Below are 22,318 nucleotides of genomic sequence, written 5' to 3'. Positions count from 1 at the left end.
AGTCATAATGAAGCCTATTTTTAGGACCATTCAACCAGGCTGCCCCTGCAGACTCGCAGTGAAGGGAAAACCTCACCCGACCAGTTTCCGTCTGACCTGGGGTCAGTTCAGCATGTTATAAACACACAAAGATTGATCTTTGACTCCGTAAAACCAAAAGTAATCTAGAAATCACCTTTTTTATGGTTCAGTCATGAAACCTGGTGAGCTGCCTTTCTAAGCAAAGTTTTAGAAATGTATTCTTTGTGTATACAACAGTTTTTCACAATAAGAAATATCCATCCAAGATGAAGTGAAATTTTGGTTAATTATATTAAAATGTTACAATAGAAATGCAGAATGTACTGCTAGCCAGGGTTATTATCATAAACTAAAACCATAAAAAAAACTTTTTAATTGTTTTAAATGAAATAAAAATTCCCCCTGTTTCATAGACAAGGCTTATACCTAGTCCTAGACTAAAATGTAAATCTGAGTTGTTTCAACTGAAAGAAACTTGCACTGACTGATCTTAAAACATGTCAGTGCCTTTGTTTTGTTTTAAGATGCACACCAGTAATGCTTTTTTTAAGGCATGTTAATAAAAATAACTTAAATGTCCTAATTGAACAATGGCCTAATCCTGGTTTAGGCTAAGCCCTGTCTATGAAACCGGGCCATTAAGTGTGAAAATTAAATAAAAAAATGTAAGCTTATTTAATTTCACCTAGTTGCATTGGCTTTCTCATTTCTGCTTTCTTGAGGTAAAGTTGAGATACTAAAATAACTTAATGTAAAAGTAAAAATTAAAACAAAAATATATAAACCTGCATTAAAAACTAAAATTAATTTCAAAAGAGAAAATTTTTTACAAAATTCTAAATTAAAATATTATAATAGTATCTCAATACTAAAATAACACTGGAACTGGCTGCTAAAACTAAGTGTGTGGGGTTTTTTTGTGTGTGTTTTTTTTATTGTGTTGCCTCAGATCCTCCAAAAGACAATGGTGGTTCAGATGTGGCGAAGTATGTGGCGGAGCTGTCTGAAGGGTTAAGTGGTACGTTCCAATTAGGTTTTCTGGTGTGTCTACAGATGCTCAATTTGATCTCGCCAGTATGATGATTATTTATTAATTGCTTGTGTGTGTGTGTGCGTGTGCGTGTTTCAGGTTCTTCTTGGAATCAGGTGTACAACGGTTCAGCTATGGAGTGTGTTTGTGGTGGTCTGAGCCCAGGATGTTCATACCAGGCTAGAGTCCACTGCATCAGTGCAGGAGGCGAGAGCCAGGTATGTCTCACAAAAACATGCAATGCTTATTGCTTTAGGGCCAAGTTAAACCTTAATTTTAAATATTTATCCTCATTTTACTGTACAAAAAATATTTCCCAATCAAATGCTCTCTAGAATGAGAATGTCCCAGCCTTTAATACCACCTGCATCACTGAGCTGTATAGTAAACCGCAAGTTGACTAGTAGTAATGTGCAAATCATAGTTTATTATGGCACTTTTCCACTGCGCGGATCCAGCGAGAGCTTGATGGGGCGACGCGGAATGAAAACGTTTTTCAGGAGTCGCGGCAATAGAGGCGGCGCAACTATAACGACATGTGAATAATCCCGCCCACTCTAAAGCGATACTAAACTGCAGTGGAAACGCAAACCGAGCTGTGCCGTGCCGTGCCGTACTGTACTGAGCCGTGCCGAGCCGAGTTGTACCACGCAGTGGAAAAGTGCCATTAGTGTGACGTAAGCTAAATGCCACCCCACCCACCCAAAAAAAAAAAAAAATCTTATTTCAATATTAAATTTGTCAGTACAGGAAAGAAAATCGAGTTTAAGGACTCCCTTTTGTACACTTTAAAAAATATAATTTAAAAGAATATACTTAAGTGTGAACTGTCACAATGCATCCCCAAGAAATCATGTAAAAAAAAAGTTGTTTTTAACGATGGGAACTTTAACTAACAATGTTCAACTACTAACGATCTTCACTATTCTCTCTGTGGTGGAAATAACATTTTAAACTTTTTTCAGACAAAAATGTCAGACTCCTTTGTCTTGCTAAGGCTAATTTTATAGCCAACATTTTAAGCACTCTAAATACAATTAACATTTTTGCTTATTTTGCATCTTTGGTGTAAACATTTGTCACCTTTTTTTCCTTAGCTCCACAACTTTATCGTTAAAGGTGGGGTAAGTGATTTCTGGTAGCCAATGTTGATATTTCAAATCACCAAAACAAACGCGCCCTTACCCCAAAAGGGTCTCGCCCCTATTTTGATAGCTCCGCCCCACACATGTACGCAACACAGGCAACGAATAGTTCTGTGAAACAAAGCAAAACCAATGTTATACGGTGTCTACACCGGACGCGAGCGGCGCGACAAAATACTATAGAACTCATTTTAATCAGTGATGCTGTCTACACTGGATGCGGCGCGACACGACAAATCCCCGACAGAAAACTGCTGCTGCGTTCTATTTGACAAATTGACACAAATTTCAAATGGTTTTCAACGGTCGCTTTGCTGCGTCTAATGTAGACAGACTTTAGCTGTTGCGGCGCGGCGCGACAAATGTCGCATCCGGTGTAGACACGGTGTTACTCACCTATCGAGAAGTAGTCTCGTGTAGCCAGACCTTCAGACTGACGGCTGAAGGTCTGGAATCCATGGCAGCTTTCATTGGCCAAGGCACGTGAGGCCGTTTGACCGACATGTTCGACCAAGTTCGTTTCGTTCATTGTCACGTTTCGGGGCGTGGAAATGTCGCCACAATAACAGACCGGTGTGTAAAACTCTCGGACATATTTGAAAGATTCTATGCAGCAAACTTTTAATTTTTTCACATACTTTTGAAAATCCAGCATTCAGTTGATGCTGATAAGCACTCATCGTCACAGTTGTAAACACGACGGCTTTCTTCTTTCGTGAGGAAGGCGCAGACACGGTGTTTTACTCACCTATCGAGAAGAAACAAAGCAACCTCGGTGTCCGATCGCAGGCCTTCCCGCTCCTCGAGTTATCTCCAGCGCTGGAAAGCTGATCTGATATTTACACTGGTCCTACTTGTTGCCTTATCATAAGCCTTCTTTTGTTCCGCAGACATTTTCCTCTTTTGTTTTTTATCCGCCATCTCTATCTTTCTGTCGTCGCGCCGCTCGGCTAATGTCCGTCCTGTGCACTGAGTGCTCTCTCATCCCCATCATGAGTAGACACACCCCTTACTACTGATTGGCTACAAGTTTGTTTTGGGTATCAGCCCGACTCAGTTTTCTAAAGCGTTTTTGAAAAAATACATACCCCACCTTTAATTTTATCGTTACTTTAATCCACCTTCCTTTTATCGGTTTGTTTCCACACAAATTGCTTACTTGTTTCCCCTCTTCATCATCTCCACGCCAATCGCAACATGCTTTTATCAATGGGGCACTTTTGAAAAGCGGTTGGTAATAATTTCTCTCTTCCGTTTTCTGATCCCAGCTGTAATGGCATTGTCGGGGCTTCGCAGATGCATATCTGCATCCTGGACTTGCCAGCACGCTGATAATGACTCATGTTGGCTCTGGTTTTCACAGCCGTGAATGTGAGAGAATGCTCACGTGGCTGTGGTCTGCTGTCACCGTTTCATCCGGTGCCTACACACTATTCTCATTGAGGAGGTGGAACGTGGTGTGCGCGATTAAAGTGTATCAAGACTTTCTAGTTTTTCTAATTTCTCATCCTATTTGTTTTTAGTTGACGGAGCCCTTGCAGGTCCAAACACCACCTGTTCCTCCTGGTCCATGTCAGCCGCCCAGGGTCGTAGGCAAACCCAAAGCGAGAGAGGTGCGGCTACGCTGGGGTAAGCGTTGCCTTTGTGTGTGTGTGTGTGTGTGTGTGTGCTTATTGTGTATAACGAATTAAGTATTTCTTAAAAGCATGTCATGTTTAGTATGTATTTAGGGTTAATTGGGGGTTGAAGGGTATATATACACAATCGTATAAAAGTTTGGGGTCATTCATTCAGATTTTTTTTGTCTTATCTTACCAAGGCTACTTTCATTTGATAAAAAATATAGTAAAAACAGTAATAATGTGAAATATTATTACAATTTAAAATAACTTGAGTTTGAATATGTTTTAAAATGTAATTTAATCCTGTGATGGCAAAGCTGAATTATCAGCAGATGATCCTTCAGAAATCATTGTAATATTCTGATTTGCTGCTCAAGAAACATTTCTTATTATTATCAATATTGAAAATGGTTGTGCTGCTTAATATTTTTGTGGAAATGATACATACTTTTATTAGGATGTTTATTTTTTCAGAAAGTTACTTTTGATCATTTTAAAGTGTCCTTGCTGAATAAAAGTGTTAATTTTCTTTTTTTTTTCTCTCTCATTGCATCTGTTAGCGCCCCCTCTGGTGGATGGAGGTAGTGCAGTGTCTTCGTACAGCGTAGAAATGTTCGCCCCCCAGGTGGACGAGGGCTGGGAAGTGTACCAGGGCTCTGAACTGGACTGCACAGTGGGAAGTTTACTGCCCGGCAGGACCTACGGCTTCCGGCTCAGAGCTGCCAATAAAGCTGGGGTGAGTGTAAGCTTTACAAATGTCACTGATATTATTTGTTTTTATAGTTGCTAATAATCTGTTCTTTTCAAAGAATGTGCCACATATAGTTGACTAACAAATTGTTTTATATTTTATTGGTGTTCAACAGTACGGCCCTTTTTCGGAGCATCTACATTGTGACTGAACTTACCGAACCCCAAACAAAAGGTGCGTTAGACTTAAAGCGGCGCTGCGGGTGTATGATATCAAAGCACTCATTAACTGATCGGTCTGCTCAGCACCGCTTTAAGTCGAACACACCTAATGCCGTCTGCTGGACTAAGTGCACTCATTCTTGCGTGTACATATCATTTTATTTTCACCACCTGCAAACTCACAAGGAGCTCATAAAAGGCACTTTCCCTCATCGTTGCTCCACGTTTGCCCTCTGCTCATTTTGTTTTGTTTACACCGCGTCGTCAAATCATGTCACATAGCGTCGCATCTTGTCATTACTTCCTGTTTTTGGTCCGTGTTGCGTTCATATTTCATTCGAACCGCACCAGAGTTCGTTTGGAAGCGGGCCGAGACCCATCTTTTTAGCGGTCACTGTACACTTGTTTGGTTCGCACCAGGGTTCGGAAGGCAGCGTTCATGCTTACTCAAACGAACCGCACTAACAGAGCAATCGCATCAGAGTTCGTTTTAATCGAACCGAACATGACAAGTGTGAACACACCCTTAGTGAATTACTTCATTGTGAGTGAATTAGGGTTATTATTAACTAAAACCATATAAAAAAACTAAACCTATAAAAAACAAATTAAAATATTACTTAAAATAAACATTTACTGAAAATAAATTAAAATAAATATAAAATAATGAAAAAAAATAATACAATTTTAAAAAATCAGAACTGAAATTGAAACTAAAAATGAAAAAACTAAGACAAATTACTAAAACTTTACAATTAAAATGTTTGCTTTGTTTATTTGTTTTGCTTCTTGTTTTGTCTTTCACATTTGATGTGTTCTGCATCCATGCAGGCCCCTCCCTGTAACGGAGCGGCAGTGTCAGAGTATCGCCTGGAGTGGGGGGCGGCAGAGGGCAGTATGCAGATGTGTTACACCGGTGCTGCACTGTCCCATGAGATGAGGGGTCTGCTGCCAGCCACCAACTACTTCTGCAGAGTACAGGTGAGAAACGCTCTCATACACACTTTTTCATCTGAATGTTTGAGCTGTTGGTGAGACTGGTTCTGCCATGTGAAACTAACCAGGAAATAGCTGTCTGCTGACTGATTATGCTTTTACTTCCTGTGAGCACAAATATATCAGCTTGTGTCATTCAAATGAGATATTGGGAAGAGTGCCAACTTTACATTGTCAGTGCCACCCAGTGGCTGAGAGAGACAAATGCTTTTTTTTTTTTTTTTAACAATAGGTGTTTATTACTATATTGAGGGCTGTTATGCACTAATTGCTCGCTGAAATTTTGTTCAATTAAATTATTTTGGTACAATTTGTAATTGTAATCAAATATGTTCCATCCCTGAATGTTTCTGGTGGGACAATTAGCAGATTTACAAAAGCAAAACGATTCAAATTCACTTTTCTTAGGAACTGAATTTAAACTAAAATAATGTTGTCAATTATTAAATTCTGTGATTGGTGCTTTATATTTTTATTGTCCACTTTCTTTGTGCATTTCTACACTAGTCTAGTCCATTGTTTTACTTTTGTATTTGTTTTTGTTGTTTTTTGTGAAGAGTTATCATTATTGTTGGTCCTGTATTTTTATAGTCTTGATGATTCCTCTGCTTGTTCAGCTAGAATCAACCACACGATAGTTAAAGATTAAAGCTTTATTTGCTGTTCACGTCAGGCCTGTTTGAAATTTTAGTCTCTCACTGACTGTGTGTGTTTTGTGCCTCAGGCAGTGAATGTGGCCGGTGTGGGGCCCTTTAGCGACGCTGTGCTCTGCCAGACACCCTGCTCTGTGCCAGCGCCAGTCAGCAGCGTCCACACTCTCCGCGAGTCAGAGATGAGAGTGGAGGGCAGCTGGACCACAGAGAGGGGCGAGGACGAGGAGGACGAAGAGGCCAGACCTCTCCTTTACTCTTCATCCACCTGCCTGGGGCTACGCTGGGAGGCACCGTGTGATCACGGATCAGAGATCATGTCATACCTGATCGATCTGGGTGAAAGACAACCCATCCTTACTGGGCCCGTAACCAAATACATCATCCAGAACCTGCACCCCGACACCACCTACAGGTACAATGACATCTCTGTTATAGAACAGTAGCAAAAGTAAACATACAGCGTGACCAGTGTAGTCCATTTCATGAACGTATGGCTCTTATGAACCTTATGAACTGACTTTTATAATTCCAAAAATGAGCATGGATCTGAAAGGAATGAATGTGTATGAACGAAAACTGAATCTTGTGCTTGTGTGTTTGAAGGATAAGGATCCAGGCTCTGAATAGTCTGGGAGCAGGACCCTTTAGTCACACCTTTAAACTGAAGACCAAGCCACTGCCACCCCTCCCTCCACGTCTGGAGTGCACCGCTTCCAGTCACCAGACCCTCAGGCTCAAGTGGGGTGATGGCCCGGCCAAGGCCCAACCCACTGATTCCCTACAGTACCATCTCCAAATGGAGGATAAAAATGGGAGGTTTGTGGATGCATTTTTTTGTGCTTTGCAGTATATTTTAAAACTGTGTCCTAACCAGGCATGACAGAAGATTCAAGTCATTTTCTCTGAAAGCGAAATGCTAAGATTAGCCAGATACACAAATATATACCGTTCAAAAGTTTGTAGTCGGTAAGTTTTTTTTTTTTAGGAATTAATACTTTTGTTAGGCAAAGATGCATTAAACTGATCAAAAGTGACTTTTAAGCAAACACTTGTAATGTTACGTAAGATTTATATATATATATATTTTTTAATTGTTTTCTGAACTTTCTATTTATCAAAGAAACCTGAATAGTGGTTTCCACAAAACTATTAAGCAGCACAACTGTTTTAAACATTTATAATAATAATAAATGTTTCTTGAGCAGCGACACTGAAGTCTGGAGTCTTGCTGCTGAAACTTCAGCTTTGCAATCACTGGAATAAATTACATTTTAAATATATTAAAATAGAAATCAGTTATTTTAAATTGTAATACTATTTCATAATATTACTGTTTTTTTTAATCAAATAAATGCAGCCTTGGTGAGCACAAAAGACTTCTTTCAAAAACATTTAAAAAATCGTACCAATCCCAAACTTTTGAAAGATGGTATTGTACAAACCTGCAGTTTGCAAGGGATGTTCAACTTTATAAATGATTCAAATTAGAATTATTTTTACATTTTTATTTATTATCCATTCATCTGAAACTCGCTCAGATTTTGTGTGGGTCTGCCTTTAACTGTTATAAGTTTATCATATTGTGTATTTTGTGACTTTATAGAGGTCAACTCTATAACACTATCTCTGTCTCTGTTTTTGTCTCTTCCTAAAGGTTTATATCCTTGTATAAAGGACCCTGTCACACTCACAAAGTGCAGAGGCTAAATGAGTCTACCTCATACGCATTCCGCATCCAGGCCTTTAACGAGGCGGGCGAGGGGCCCTTCTCCACTGTTTACACCTTCACCACCCCCCGCTCCCCCCCTGCACCCCTAAAAGGTACAGCATCCCAACTGCAGCAGCCATACACTTGCCCCAAAAACTTCCATTGATTCATTTAGTTTGTTGAATTTTCAGTCTTCAGTGTCACATGATCCTTCAGAAATCAGTCCACTATGCTGATTTGCTTCAACATTTCTTCTTATTATCAATGATGAAAACAGTTGTGATGCTTAATATTTTTGTGGAAACCATGATATGTGTTTTTTCAGGATACTTTGATAGAAAGTTCAATAGATAGACAGCACATTATTTGAAATAGATTTTTTTATAAATGTCTGTCACTTTTGATCAATTTATTGCAAAAAAAAAAAGGCTTTGAATGGTAGCTTATGTATGATTTTAAATATAAATGATGTTTATACATCATGGAAGTATGGTAGTAAAATGCTAAAATGAAAACAGGCCTCATTTTTTACAAATAGAAATATATATTTTTGGTCTTTATTGTTTTTATTTATTTTAAACATATGCGCTTGAACTTATATTATAAGGGAGCTAATTTATGTGCATAAATAACAATAATTGTGCAGCTCTGTTTATTGGCATGTTACAGCTGATGTTACATTATTAATCAGTCTTACACTGAAATAATTAAAAAATGTATGCTCTTAGACAACAACATCCTAAAACACACATTTAATGTTCTGCAATTTGACCTTAAATATTTGTGCATGCAAGTTTAGTTCGGTTGTTCTCTTCATCTGTCTGTGTCTGTCTTCAGCTCCTCGTGTGGAGCGTGTGGACGAGTCGTGTGAGGTGAGCTGGGAGACACTGCCACCTATGAAGGGAGATCCAGTCATCTACTGTTTGCAAAGCATGCAGGGAAATTCTGAGTTCAAACAGGTACCTACATCACACTATATCATCTGCATGTATGAGTTTAAGTAGAAAACAGCTCACCAAACACCAAAAACGGTCAATTTTAACCTCAGTGAAGCATCTCAATTTAAAGATTTCAATTCACCGTGAGGCAAAAGTGTCTCAAATGTAGGTTCGCGCTTGTAAGCTCATTACACCGAGGTCACGGCTCTCAGCAGGTGCGCTCAGCAGACAGCAGGTGTTTGGATGAATATTATTATAGCATAATGGCGATCCAGTGGTCATTACTTGAACGGCTTAGTGACAGTTGTTACACTTAATGTTAGAGCCAAATCAAATCTATCCTCTCACATTTGTGCTGTGATTGTGCATGCTCTTTATTCTGACATCATGTTGTGACACAATGGCCTTCGTAACCTATGTTTATCAAGACCTCCATAAATTTTAAGAAGCACCCAAGCACAAAATAAAATAAGAAGGGTTGGTGCTTAAAATGGAAATACTCATAAACTCATTATATATTCATACCCATATGTTGTTCCAAACCCGTCTTCTGAGGTCATATGATAGCTTTGTTTGAGAAACAAATACAATACAAATACAAATATCAGTTGCGCTGAATTTAAAACATTTAGACGTGTTATGATTGATTGTGAAGTGCATTGGGACCTTTTGCATTGAGAGCACACATGTCAAACTTGCCACACACTTAGGTAACACTGTATTTTGCTGTTACATGTTACTGTCCTTGTTAAATAGCCAGAAACTCACTGCACCTTGAAAAAGTCCAAAATGAGGTGCGGAGACTGAAAAATCCAAATAGACAAACATTCAAAAAGAAGCCTGCACGCTCAAATTAAGAATAAGAAACTTTCAATGTAAGATGAAAACCACTACTATAATGAAAAAGCAGCAAACGTTTCGGTCACGTGACACTTCGCAGTGCCTGGTTACAATACTTAGTGCAGGAGCCTTGTTACATGTTCCTACCGCTGTAGAAGACTACATGTGGAGTAAATTATGCATAATTATACGCAACTAACCCAAAACCAAACCCTAACCCTAACCCTGTAGTAAGTATATGTAGTTAATTAATATATTTGTTTGTATAACCATACTGTAACAATGTTACCTTAAACTAAAGTGTAACCCAAACATGTGACACCATATTTAAATGCATAATGTACAAAAACAGATGAGATTTGATTACTTATTTTTATTTATTTATTTATTGGGTCTTGCTTCAGAAGACTTTGAATGCTACTTTTATGGTACTTTTTTTTTTTTTTTAACTACTTGTACATTCTGCAAAACATCTCCTGTTCTCATCACAAAAAAACTCACTAATATGGATTTGGAAAGACATGAGGAATAAACAATGACAGAACTGTGACAGAAATTTAATTTTGAACGTGGGTCCTAAGGGGCCCACTGGAGAGCCGGGTAAAAACATCACCCAGCTGTCTGTAGTTGCAGTGTTGAATTCCTAATAGTGATTGTCACTAAATATAATATCGCTGCACTGTATTGTCAGACGGGACCCGGTAGAACTGTTTGATTTAACTTAAAACCACTCTACTGTGAGCACCTCCGTGGGCTGCCTCTGAGTGACTGTAGATATGAGGGTAATGGAAGAGTAAAGCAGTCTCACTGGCTCTGATTCATCACCCCCTGCTGAGAGACGCTGTAGGAGACTGCAGGCATGATGGGAGGCTTGTGTATTTGTGTTGATGCAGCCCACACACACGTGCGGGACTTCGTATTCATATTCTCATGTTCTTCGGACATATTATTTCTTTGCTTAAACATTTGCATCCTTAAAATAGTCTTCATCAGGTCCTTCCTTTTTAGTATAGTATCTCTATGAAATTAATGCAATGCTAAATATTATTCTATACAAATTATGTTTATCTATTCAAAAACTAGCAAATTTTAGGTCTAAGCAAACTATGATTGTTTTTCATTTGAATTGTGCCCAAAATGTGCAAAACAATATTTCTATTATATACACTATTAAATTAATCCATTGACAGTATGACAGTGAAATAGACATTTACGTTGTTCCAAAAAAATATATTTTTAAAAAATGCTGTTTTTTTTTCTGTTCATTAGACAATTAAAAAAAAAAAAAAGGTTTCATGGTTTCCACAAAAAGTAGCACAACTGTTTTCTACATTGATAATAATAAGAAATGTTTCTTGAGCACCAAATCAGCATATTAGAATGATTTCTAAAGCATCATGTGACACTGAAGTAATGGCTCCTGGAAACTCAGCTTTGGATTACAGGAATAAATTACATTTTGAACCTTCATTTAAAAACTGCATGTTGTGTTTACTTGTGTTATCTTTGACTAATATTTAAATTTGTTTGATGATCTGAAACATTAAAGTGTGACAAACATGCAAAAAAATAAGAAATCAGGAAGGGGGCCAACACTTTTTCACACCACTGTATATATAAAAAAAATGTTTTAATTATAATATTTCTGTATTTATGATCAAATAAATGCAGCCTTGGTGACCACAAGAGACTACTTTTTTTAAAAACAAAAAAATCCTGCTCCAAACAATAGTGCATATTTATATAATACTGCAATATATTTGTGTTTAGTTTTTAATTAAATATTTAATTGTCGTCTCTAATCCTTTCAGATCTACAAGGGCTCAGCCACTTCCTATCAGCTCCCAAACCTGAGCTCGTTCACGGAGTACCGATTTCGCGTCTGCGCCATCCGGCAGTGCCAGGATGCCCCCGAAATCATCGGGCCCTACAGCTCCACTGTCATCCTGCTCCCACCTCGTGTCGACACCCCCGGGGTCTCTGGTGCCACGGGGTCCAAAGCAGCCGAGGCCCAGAAGCCAAACCGCAGCCTGACAGACGAACAGTTTTCTTTTCTCATCATCGCCCTCTTGGCCGTGACCTCCATCCTCATCGCGGTCGCCATCCAGTACTTCGTGATCGAATGAGCCTCGGCCCCGCATTACATCGTCAAAACAAGTTTTTGTTTGTTGATGTTTGTTTTTCTTGCTTTATTTTTCGTTCCGGCACCAGCGTCGAGGAGGGAAGGATTGAGAAAAGGAAGTTGTAGAATCACTTCACCCAATCTATTGTTCTATCTTTCCGCTACCCGCTGTCCCTTCCGCGCATGCTGTCGAAAGAACGCCATTCCCTCTGTCGGACTCAGAGGGCGATTTATTGAAGGATCAGCAATGAAGCTTACCGCTCGTCGCATACTTATCTCGTACCACTTCATTTATTTGTGTAGCTGTAGTCTTTGTTATTTATACGTATAATTTCAGTTGTAAACTGTTGAGTGTAAGTTTCGTTCAAAGCTAGCTCGGTGGTTGCGTCGCTCACCGGTTTGCTATCTTGGGCCTGGGACTTGAGGGCCAGTGACTACGCCGTCGACGAGGGGGTACGGGCGAGCAGAAGTCCCGCCGGGGGATCTGAGCGAAGTCTACGAGTCCACAACTTAAAAAAGGCGAGGCGAGACTGATACCACTCAAATTGGCGAACGTTGATTTAGCACTTTCCTCAGAACTTTTTTGATGTTCAGAATGTGTAAAGGATGCAAAAATAACTAGAGAAATGCTATTATATTTTTGTACAGTATGATACAAGGACCTGAGATTCTGGCTTAGTACGGGGGAGTAAGACTATGACTATGAATACCAAACTAACTCAGCTTAATAGTTATTTTTACTATCATGTACGTATACTGTAGCTTGTTTTTACAATCAAGCAGCTGCTTTGCTCCAAAATATTGTCGTTCAGCACAATGTATGCTTCTCGGAAACCTTTCCTTCAGTCGTTACCTTTGCACCTTAGTGAGAAGAGAAAAAAACAAACTTATCGAATGCGTCTTGATTTTGTGATGCGTTTTATGGGACATGTTCTCCAGTTGTGCAAAAGCCCTCAATGTGTTTTGGCTGTTTTTAAAAATGTAGTACCACGAAATTTGTTCTTGAAATGGTTTATTCAGTCAATAATCATGATTTCCAAAAGTCATATTATTTTTCTTAATTTCTCTATTGTTATTATAATTTTTTTTGTTTTAGAAACCAAATTATCACATTGTGTTAACCTTTACTTTTAGCAATATTACTTTTTGATGTAATCTTGAGAGTACTGAATACAGGACTAAATATTAATTTTCAGATATCTTTTTTCTTGTTTAAATCACACATTTAAACTTTATTTTTATATGGAAATAAAACCTTTAAGTTAACTCTGTCCAGCAGAGAAATTAAGAAAAGTGCAAGAAATGAAATGCAAACAGCAGTAATGACTTGTGTTAATCCTACATGTACTTCCTGTGAATCGAAATTTTTGCCTTTTTCTCTGTGTGTTAAAGTCTTGTGACTGTCAGCGCTGTGACAGCAGCATGATGGTCTGGTCGTAGGGTTTTGTGTCGTGCTTTGGTTATGGGCATATGAGTGCTGTCAACAACTGTTAACAACTACAAGTAACTTGCAAGAAGTCTTGGATGAAAATGAATTACATGATTTGGTCTAATAGATATACTGCAGATGTCTTCTGTTTGTCATAGAAGGGGGAAAAAAACTCAAATTCCTATTTTTGATAGTGATAAAATGTAATTTGCGAAGTGTGCCGTCTCCCCACCATGGTAGGTGTTTGGTTCTTGGGAGAAAGAAAAGCTACAAAAAAATCAATAAAATATGCACAAAAAAAGAGACCATTTTTATGTAATTTTAATGTTTGCAGTTACCTCATACACCGTACATTCCAAAACAAAAATTTGTTATAGTATACATACTATCAGACATATCACTTTAAAATGTTCGTTATCAGATAGGAAATGTATAATCATATATATGTATCTAAAGTATGTCTGTATAGTTATGATATCTACAGACGGATCCATGCACAATAAAAGATTTATAATTCTTAATTGTCGTCTTTTACTGCATGTTGCCATATATGTAGATTCATATCACTATGCTAATGTTTTGTAAAAAAAACAAAAAAAAAACAGTATATGAATATATTTTTCAGTCAAGAATTATTGGTTTATTGGTTTTTAATTTAAATTTCTACCCCGGAAGAAAATCTAATTAATATAATAATTCCTAAGACGTTTTTTTTTTTTTTCAATGAAACTGGTTTTTCAGTGAAACTGGTAAAAACATAATTTTCAGATTTTGTGCTGATAGTAAGAGATCCAGACTTCCTGACTAGACTGTGTACTAACCAAAAGCTCATTCCTCCTGCCTGGTTCAATTTCATCCACAAAGAGCGAGCCACTCCAGACAGATTGTCTATTAAATTAGATTATTCTTCAGCACCTGAATCAAGTGTTAAAGCATATTACAAAGACATTAAGATGATCTAAATGAATGTTTCAAAACAGATCTGAAGTGAACACAATGCACCTGCCACACCAGGAGCTTCTTTGTGCATCAACATACAGTTTGAATTAAGATTGTGTTAGACATTGCCAATGTTAATATTAATTAACTGTTTGTAAGAAGAAAGAAAAACACAGTTAGGTCATACCTTCTATTCAGTATATCTTTTGAACTGAAAGAAAAAAAAAACATGCTTGTTGAAATTTAAGTATTTCTATAAAAGGGTACATTAGACTTTTTGAGAGATGCTTGGGTCACAGCTCTCATGTTTCTTCATTAATTAGGTTTTCATTTTAGATGTTGATTTGACAAAATGACATCTTAGCCAAATTAGTGAAATTACTAAAAATAAATATTTGAAAAAATATTAAATATAATTTATTACAAATCTTTAATATTATTTAGATACGATTATATAGCTTATATATTAGCTTTAGTAATTCTGTTTGTTTTTTGACGTGTCTATATATAGGTTTAAAGTTTTTTTTTATATTTTATTTTATTTCAAGTAACGGTTTCCTATGTTTTAGTTAAACTGTAATAGCCATGCTTTATGCTTTCTTAATTATAATTCTAAGAGAATTCCTAATATGATTTTGATCTAAAGATTGCAAGTTATTTAATTGGATAAAATGTAATAAATACTGATATGCAAATAATGTAATTCATATTAGTAGACAGTCAAGGATCAAGAGCTGTTCATTTAAATGCACACATTGAAAGCCAAAGCCCCACCTCTCACCTCTATCCCTATCTGTCTACTGTCTCCACCTCTTGTGATCTCACTATTTAATTAAGAACGGGACTAAGTGATATTCTGCACGCACACCGTCGGGTAGAGGTGATGCTCTCATCTCCTGCAGCAGAGCACCAGATACAACGTCCACAGGTCTCGTCTTTTTCATCTCCTGTTCAAACGCACCACCTCTTTGGTTCCACCTTCCCTGATGCTGAAACGGACTTTCAGCGAAGGAGTCACATTAGAGTTCTTCTTTCTCAACCTCTTTTAAAGGTCTTTTGTACACTTACCACAATCTCTTAGACCTTATCAAGAGGCACCTGCAGACTTGCATCAATATGGAGGACCACCATTGCGGAGACTCTCTCTTCCCATCCTCCACCCTCATTCCTGTCACCACCATTTGCATCCTGCTCTTCATCATCGGGATAACCGGCAACACCATGACCATCCTCATTATCAACCGCTTCAAGGACATGAAGACCACCACCAACCTGTATCTCTCCAGCATGGCCATCTCAGACCTGGTCATCTTCCTCAGCCTCCCCTTCGACCTCTACCGCCTCTGGAAGTACGTACCCTGGGTCTTTGGGGAGCTGGTGTGCCGTCTATCACACTACATCAATGAAGGATGCACCAATGCCACCATTCTTCACATCACAGTGCTCAGCATGGAGCGTTACCTGGCCATCTGCTTCCCTTTCAAAGCCAAGGCTGCCATCACCAAGAGAAGGGTCAAGTATGTCATTCTGGCTCTGTGGGGCTTCGCCCTTCTGTCTGCTGCACCAGTGTTCTTCCTGATGGGCGTGGAGTACGAGAACGAGACTATGCCTGACCCGGCCACTCGGCAGTGCAAGCACACACGCTATGCCATCGAATCGGGGCTGCTGCACACCACTATCTGGGTGTCGACCGCCTACTTCTTCTGCCCCATGTTTTGCCTGCTCTTTCTGTATGGATCCATCGGTCGAAAGTTGTGGAAGAGTCGTCATGAGCTTCATGGGCCCAATGCAGCAGCCAGACAGAAGGTTAACAGGCAAACCGTCAAGATTCTGGGTGAGTGGGTCTTGGGAAGTGTTAAGGCTGGAATACACTACGTGACTTTTAACATCAGAACAGATTTTGAAACACTAGGCATCATATATTTGCAGACTTTGAATATGGTTACAGTGAAAAACTGGGCATCATACACTAAACCAGGGGTGTCCAGTCCTGTTCCTGGAGGGCCACTGTCCTGCAAAGTTTAGCTGCAACCCCAATTAAACAAACCTGAACAAGCTAATCAAGGTCTTACCAGGCACAATAAAAACTTCCGGGCTGGTGAGTTGAGGACAGTGGCCCTCCAGGACCGAGTTTAGACACCCCTGCACTAAACTAATGAGAATCACACAAAAGACTTTCAAGTCGTTCTAAACGCATAAAACGTGAGCAGAAACATAAACGTTGTTGCTAGGAAGCAGCATGACAATTGAAAACAACATGTTCTAACATCGGCTCAAAATATCAGATATGTTTAAAATCCTTCGACTGAATGGAATCTGAGTTTGAAGCTAAAAAAAAGAGTCTGTGCCCCTCATACACTACGCGATTTTCTGTGAAATCTGTCAACTCCAACCGCCCAAAATCTGGCAGACTGTCTCAGACTTTAGGCAACTAACATCGACTCATCCAGAATGCAAATCAGAGTAAAAATCTAAGCTTAAGTCATGTAGTATATTTCAGCCTTTAGGTAACGGCCATAGACAGTTGTGTTACAGTTTCGAGATCTGGACAAGCCCCTAATGCCAAGTATCAAATCTTGTAGTGTAAACCGTCATGGAATGCTTGTGCTCGAAAAGACGTTGTGACAAGAAAGAGTCTCAAATCTCTAATCATGAGAGATTTGTGCGATTTTGTGATCTAGTGTGATTACTTCAGTTCATGCTAACGATTTTTCTCTGGCTGATCATTAAACGGGTGAAAAAGATTAAAACCATATAACTTAAACTGAAGAAGAGACCCGAGCAATTTTTAGAGATTAGAATGTCATCAGGCTTAAAGGTAGTCTCTTTTTACTTTAAGTGAGCATCCACAACACCCCTAGCCAATGTTGCAATGCTAAAAGCATATAGCACATTTTAACAATGCTGTAGTCAAGACCAGCTCATCCGATACTGAGTCCAGGCCAAGACCTGAGTTTGTTGAGTCAAACTTAAGCCGAGACCTGAAGAGGGTCTATATCATTTTGAAAGTACAAGTATTCTTTCCTTTGGCATGAATGAAGGCTAGTTTTACATCGTCACTTAAACCTCTGCAGCGCACACCAGTGTGTTCCAGTCTAGAGACACAATAACACAAAGCAGATCATATGTGTGAGTCGGCACAGACCACAAAACATATTAAAATATGGTCTTGGACTCGAAACAGACTTGAGTCCAATACGGCACCCTAGCCTCAAGGTGGCCTGCAAGAGGATAGCTATAACTCTTTAAGTTATAAATGTTTGCACTGTTCATCTCAAACTTTGATATGCTATCCAATGTCTATATGTTACAAATTAAAGTTGTTTTGAAATCTACAACTTATTACAAATAATGTTAAGCGCAAAGAGTGTTGTTGTTACGATCTACCCCACTACCAATGTGAACTGTAGCAATCATGTAACTCCATTTCTACTTCTAACTATTGAATAAATACATAAAGGCCCGGTTCCATAGACAGGGCTTAGCCTAAACCAGGATTAAGCCATAGTTCAATTAGGACATTTAAGTAATTTTTATAAACGTGCCTTAGAAAAAGCATTGCTGGTGTGCATCTTGAGACAAAACAAAGGCACTGATATATTTTAAGATCAGTCAGTGCAAGTTTCTTTCATTTGAAACAGCTCAGATTTACATTTTAGTCTAGGACTAGGCTTAAGCCTTGTCTGCGAAACTGGGGGAAAGTGAAATAGATCAAATAAATCTTGATTTTATTCCCTTAAAACAGTTTTTATCTGTTTAAATTCTTTGTATTTGTAGACAAAGCTCTTTCTATTCTCTCAGGAGGATGCGAATAATTGCAATTTCATCCCTGTTGATTATTTCTAAGGGGTAAAACTGACAGTTACAACATTGTCCATTCTTCCGCATTTAAAGTTACTAGGGTGAGACGTGAATATTGCCTTATCTAAATTAGTACCAGTAGAAACGTATTTGCAATGTAAATGAACGGTGTCAAATTGTGAGAGAAGTAGTTGACAGATCTTGCAAATACGTAACATCTTGTCTATTCATCAGTCATGTTCATTTATGTTTGATTAGCAAATGTGGCTGTTTTGTTTATTAGAAGCCTTCATAAATCAGTCTAAGTACACAAACACCCGGACAAATCTCATTCTTCTATTAATTAACCCCATGTCCTGTCCCCGTTTCTTCTCCTAGCTGTTGTTGTGTTGGTCTTTGCCATCTGCTGGCTGCCTTACCACATCGGTCGGTTCCTCTTCACACACGTGGACGACTACCACTCCGCCCGCCTCAGTCAGAACTTCAACGTGGCCTCCATGGTGCTCTTCTACCTGAGTGCCTCAATTAACCCCGTCCTCTACAACGTCATGTCCAACAAGTACCGCACTGCCGTCAAACGCCTCTTCCTGTTGCCCCACAGGCGCCAACACGGACCCAACCGGAGACATATCTCCACCCGTGAGGACATCACCATGTGCACAGAGATGTTCAATGGGGTGAAAGTGACCATGATGACAGAGGAGGGCTTACGGTAACATCATCCTGGCTGAAGAGGAGCACAGGCACCTGGGAGAAGTGAAGAAGCTGTGGGCTTATTGGATAAGAACTGGAATAATTGGTGTGACGGAAATGAAAAATGAGATTGGAACTGACTCACATTATGAGTGGAAGCAGCTTGTGACAGTGACTGTGGCGGGGGAAATGACTCATAAATGAAGGGTTTCACGCGAATGCATAATATCACAGTTATTACACTGTAATGATTGATCACTGTAGTGATAATCATGTTGTCTAAATCAATAACGTAAAATAGGTTTTATATATAACTACTTCATCAATGGAAATAGTGTGATTAGAATGATACTAATATTATTTGTTTTGATATTTGTTATTTGTATTTTATGTACTTGTGTCAAATGATTCTGTTTTGCTCTGTTGGATATCATTTGCTTGCACATACTCATCAAGTATAGTATTAATACAGTATGTTTATTGTATTGTAATAATTAAAAAAAACTGTAATATTAGCGTAATAGTATTGTGTAATCATTATAATATAGTGTATTATGTATTATATATATTATCATGTAATCATTATAATATAGTGTATTATAATCATTAAATAATATAATATTCTTATTTTATAGATGGAAAGTAGTTTACTAGAATGATTAGATTTTGACATTTTCACAATATTATTTGCTATTATATTTGTTATTTGTATTTTAATGTACTTGTGTCAAATGATTCTGTTTTGCTCTGTTGGATGTCATTTCCTTTGCACATACTCGTATCAATTATAGTATTAATACAGTATGTTTATTGTATTGTAATAATGAAAAAACTATGTATTAGTATAATAGTATTGTGTAATCATTATAATATAGTGTGTTATGTATTATATATATTATAATGTAATCATTATAATATAGTGTGTTATAGGCTATATAATATAATATTATTTAATAGATGGAAAGTAGTTTATTTTCTGTGGCTTTTGAAACTACATTGAAACTAAGATATTGAATGATATTTTTCAGCAGTAATCTAAATACAAAAAGTGAACTTAAAAAAAATAATAATTTAGTTAGACACTAATACTAATAAAGTGTTAACCCGGTTTCATTTGTTGTGCTGTTTAAAAAAAATGTTTGTCTTTTTGTGAGTTTATATTTTTTATTTATGTATTTACGTGTTTGTCTTATTTATTTTATTATTTTTTTTTTTTTACAGTTTTTTACTGTAAAAAGTTTTTTTAAAGTTTTGTCTAGCTCAAAGTTACACCCTTTATTTTAAGCCCCACAAAAGATTACATTTTATTTTAATTCAGAAATTTAAAAGAATGTATTGAAAAGATATGTATTGAAATCAGTTTTGCATGAATTGCATTAGTAATTTTGACTTAACCTCCACTGTTTTCAAGAAATTAGCTGAACAATAGCAGTGCATTTCCAGTGGGGGGAGCCACTATCTTACATGATTAACGTTTTTTTTGTTTGTTGTTTTTTGGTAACACTTTAGTATAGGGACCAGTTCTCACTATTAACTAGTTGCTTATTAGCATGCCTATTATTAACCTATAGGAGTTTATTGAGGCAAAAATCATAGTTAATGGTTTGTTAATAGTGAGGATTGGACCTTAAAGTAAAGTGTGACCTTTTTTTTATGTGTAAAACCATTAAATTAGTTTAAACTAAAATGACAGGGAGGATAGGATCCAAATGCAGTGATGAACAAAAGTAAATCCCTGTAACAAAAAAGAGATTCTAAACACAAGATAAACAGGATTAATATTCAATAAGGACAACATCAGACAAAGACCATCGGTGCATCTGAAATCTTGTACTGAGTAGGGACTACATTTGAATTTGAACTGTCTTCACGACTGTTTAAAAAAAGTAGGTTCTATCTATATATTATGAATATGGGTATGAAGGAAATTCGGAAATATTACACCCACCATGTCATTATTATCATGTGACTTGCCAGCGTCAGTTGTGTTGCTTCACTTCCATTTATAAATTCTCTCCCTTGACCTCATGGGATAGTACAGTGTCAGTAGGATAATAGTAGGTCATCCGGGTACTTTTTGCCTTCTGTTTTTTGAATACAATAAATTCAGATATGCGTCTATTTTTTGCATACTAATTAGTTGGAAGTATTAAATTTCAGATGCAGCGCAATAGAAACAATGCGTTATAAATGAATTAACAGGGGCTTGAAAAAGGGACAGGTGAAAGTAATTATTTTCTATGGAAACTAATGAGGGTAACTATGAAAACTAGCAAGGTAGGCAAGACTAATACTTGAACTTGCCTTGAGCACCAATTGGGGCCCAGAGGGACCAAGTATTTTGCAGGGAAGCCCCGCAGGAGGCAATAGGGCCAAACTCGCAGAGGTCAGCCCAGCGCTGAGTAATCGTTCCAAGAGAAATTGTACAGCCTCGGAACCCAGAGGGGGCCAAGAGCATATAGTGAAGAAGGCAAACGCCTGAAGCACTGGTTTTGCCATATGCCAGAATAAGTCCGTTTAAGCAGAAAGGACCCGAGCCTGTAAGGCCGGAGCATCCAGATTATAAAACCTGGTAAATGTGGACGGCGAGGCCCAGCCGGCCACCGCACAAATTTCTGCAGTGGACACACCGCTAGACCAAGCCCACAAAGAGGCAACGCCTCTTGTTGACTGGGCTTTTACTCCCATGGGGCATCGTAGGCCCAAAGAAGAGTATGCTAGCGTGATAGCGTCGATTATCCATTTGGAAAGTCTCCGCTTCGTGACCGGAGACACTTTGGTGCAGTCACCGAAGCATACAAAAAGCTGTTCCGACTGCCTGAACTCAATGCCCTGACGGGGCAGAGTAAATTCAGCTCTTGGTCCTGCTCCGAAGGAGGAAGCGCCGAAAGAGCTAATACCTGTGCTCTGAACAGTGTGGAGAGAGCGCTTTAGGTACATAACCATGCCTATCAAAATAGGGGCAAGACCCTTTTGGGGTAGGGGCGTGTTTGTTTTGGTGATTTCAAATATCAACATTGGCTACCAGAAATCACTTACTCTGCCTTTAAAACGCTATGGGGAAAACTAAATTTTCTCAGAATACTGACGTCAGGGGACGAAGGTCAATGGACTGTAGCAGCTCGAAGGGAGGGCTCTTCACAGCCCTCAACACCATGGCAGGTCCCATGTAGGGACGATGATGGGGCGAGGCGGGTTGGGCCTCCTAGACCCCTTCAAAAAACAAACGACTAGGTTGTTTCTGCCCACCGACCCGTATCTCAGGGAACCGAGGTTACGTTAGTAACCGTGTACGTTCCCTATCGATACTTCACTCGTACTCCGTCTGCTTAAGATGCTATGGGGAACCAGTACAATCCCGCCGTGCTATGCTAGAGGAAAGACTAATACTTGAACTTGCCTTGAGCACCAATTGGGGCCCAGAGGGACCAAGTATTTTGCAGGGAAGCCCCGCAGGAGGCAATAGGGC

General features: G+C 38.5%; 2 protein-coding genes across 2 annotated transcripts; both read left to right on the top strand.

Annotated features, from left to right (window-relative positions):
• Nucleotides 1–7: 7 nt before the first annotated feature.
• On the top strand, nt 8–12,886 carry LOC107726683 (fibronectin type-III domain-containing protein 3A-like). The gene is made up of 12 exons (XM_016536374.1): nt 8–101; nt 971–1,039; nt 1,151–1,269; nt 3,720–3,825; nt 4,379–4,554; nt 4,685–4,712; nt 5,515–5,711; nt 6,451–6,791; nt 6,983–7,195; nt 8,034–8,200; nt 8,925–9,046; nt 11,677–12,886. Exons 1-12 carry the CDS (start codon nt 8–10, stop codon nt 11,989–11,991), a joined length of 1,947 nt encoding a protein of 648 aa, XP_016391860.1. The 3' UTR covers nt 11,992–12,886.
• A 2,585-nt stretch (nt 12,887–15,471) lies between these two features.
• mlnr (motilin receptor) lies at nt 15,472–18,901 on the top strand. The gene is made up of 2 exons (XM_016536365.1): nt 15,472–16,189; nt 18,535–18,901. Exons 1-2 carry the CDS (start codon nt 15,472–15,474, stop codon nt 18,870–18,872), a joined length of 1,056 nt encoding a protein of 351 aa, XP_016391851.1. The 3' UTR covers nt 18,873–18,901.
• The last annotated feature ends 3,417 nt before the right edge of the window (nt 18,902–22,318 follow it).

This window comes from Sinocyclocheilus rhinocerous, unplaced genomic scaffold, assembly GCF_001515625.1.
Source record: "Sinocyclocheilus rhinocerous isolate Xijiao unplaced genomic scaffold, SAMN03320098_v1.1 scaffold974, whole genome shotgun sequence".
NCBI lineage: Eukaryota > Metazoa > Chordata > Actinopteri > Cypriniformes > Cyprinidae > Sinocyclocheilus > Sinocyclocheilus rhinocerous.
The sequence above is the reverse complement of the archived record's forward strand: the minus strand, read 5'-3'. Positions and strand labels throughout refer to the sequence as shown.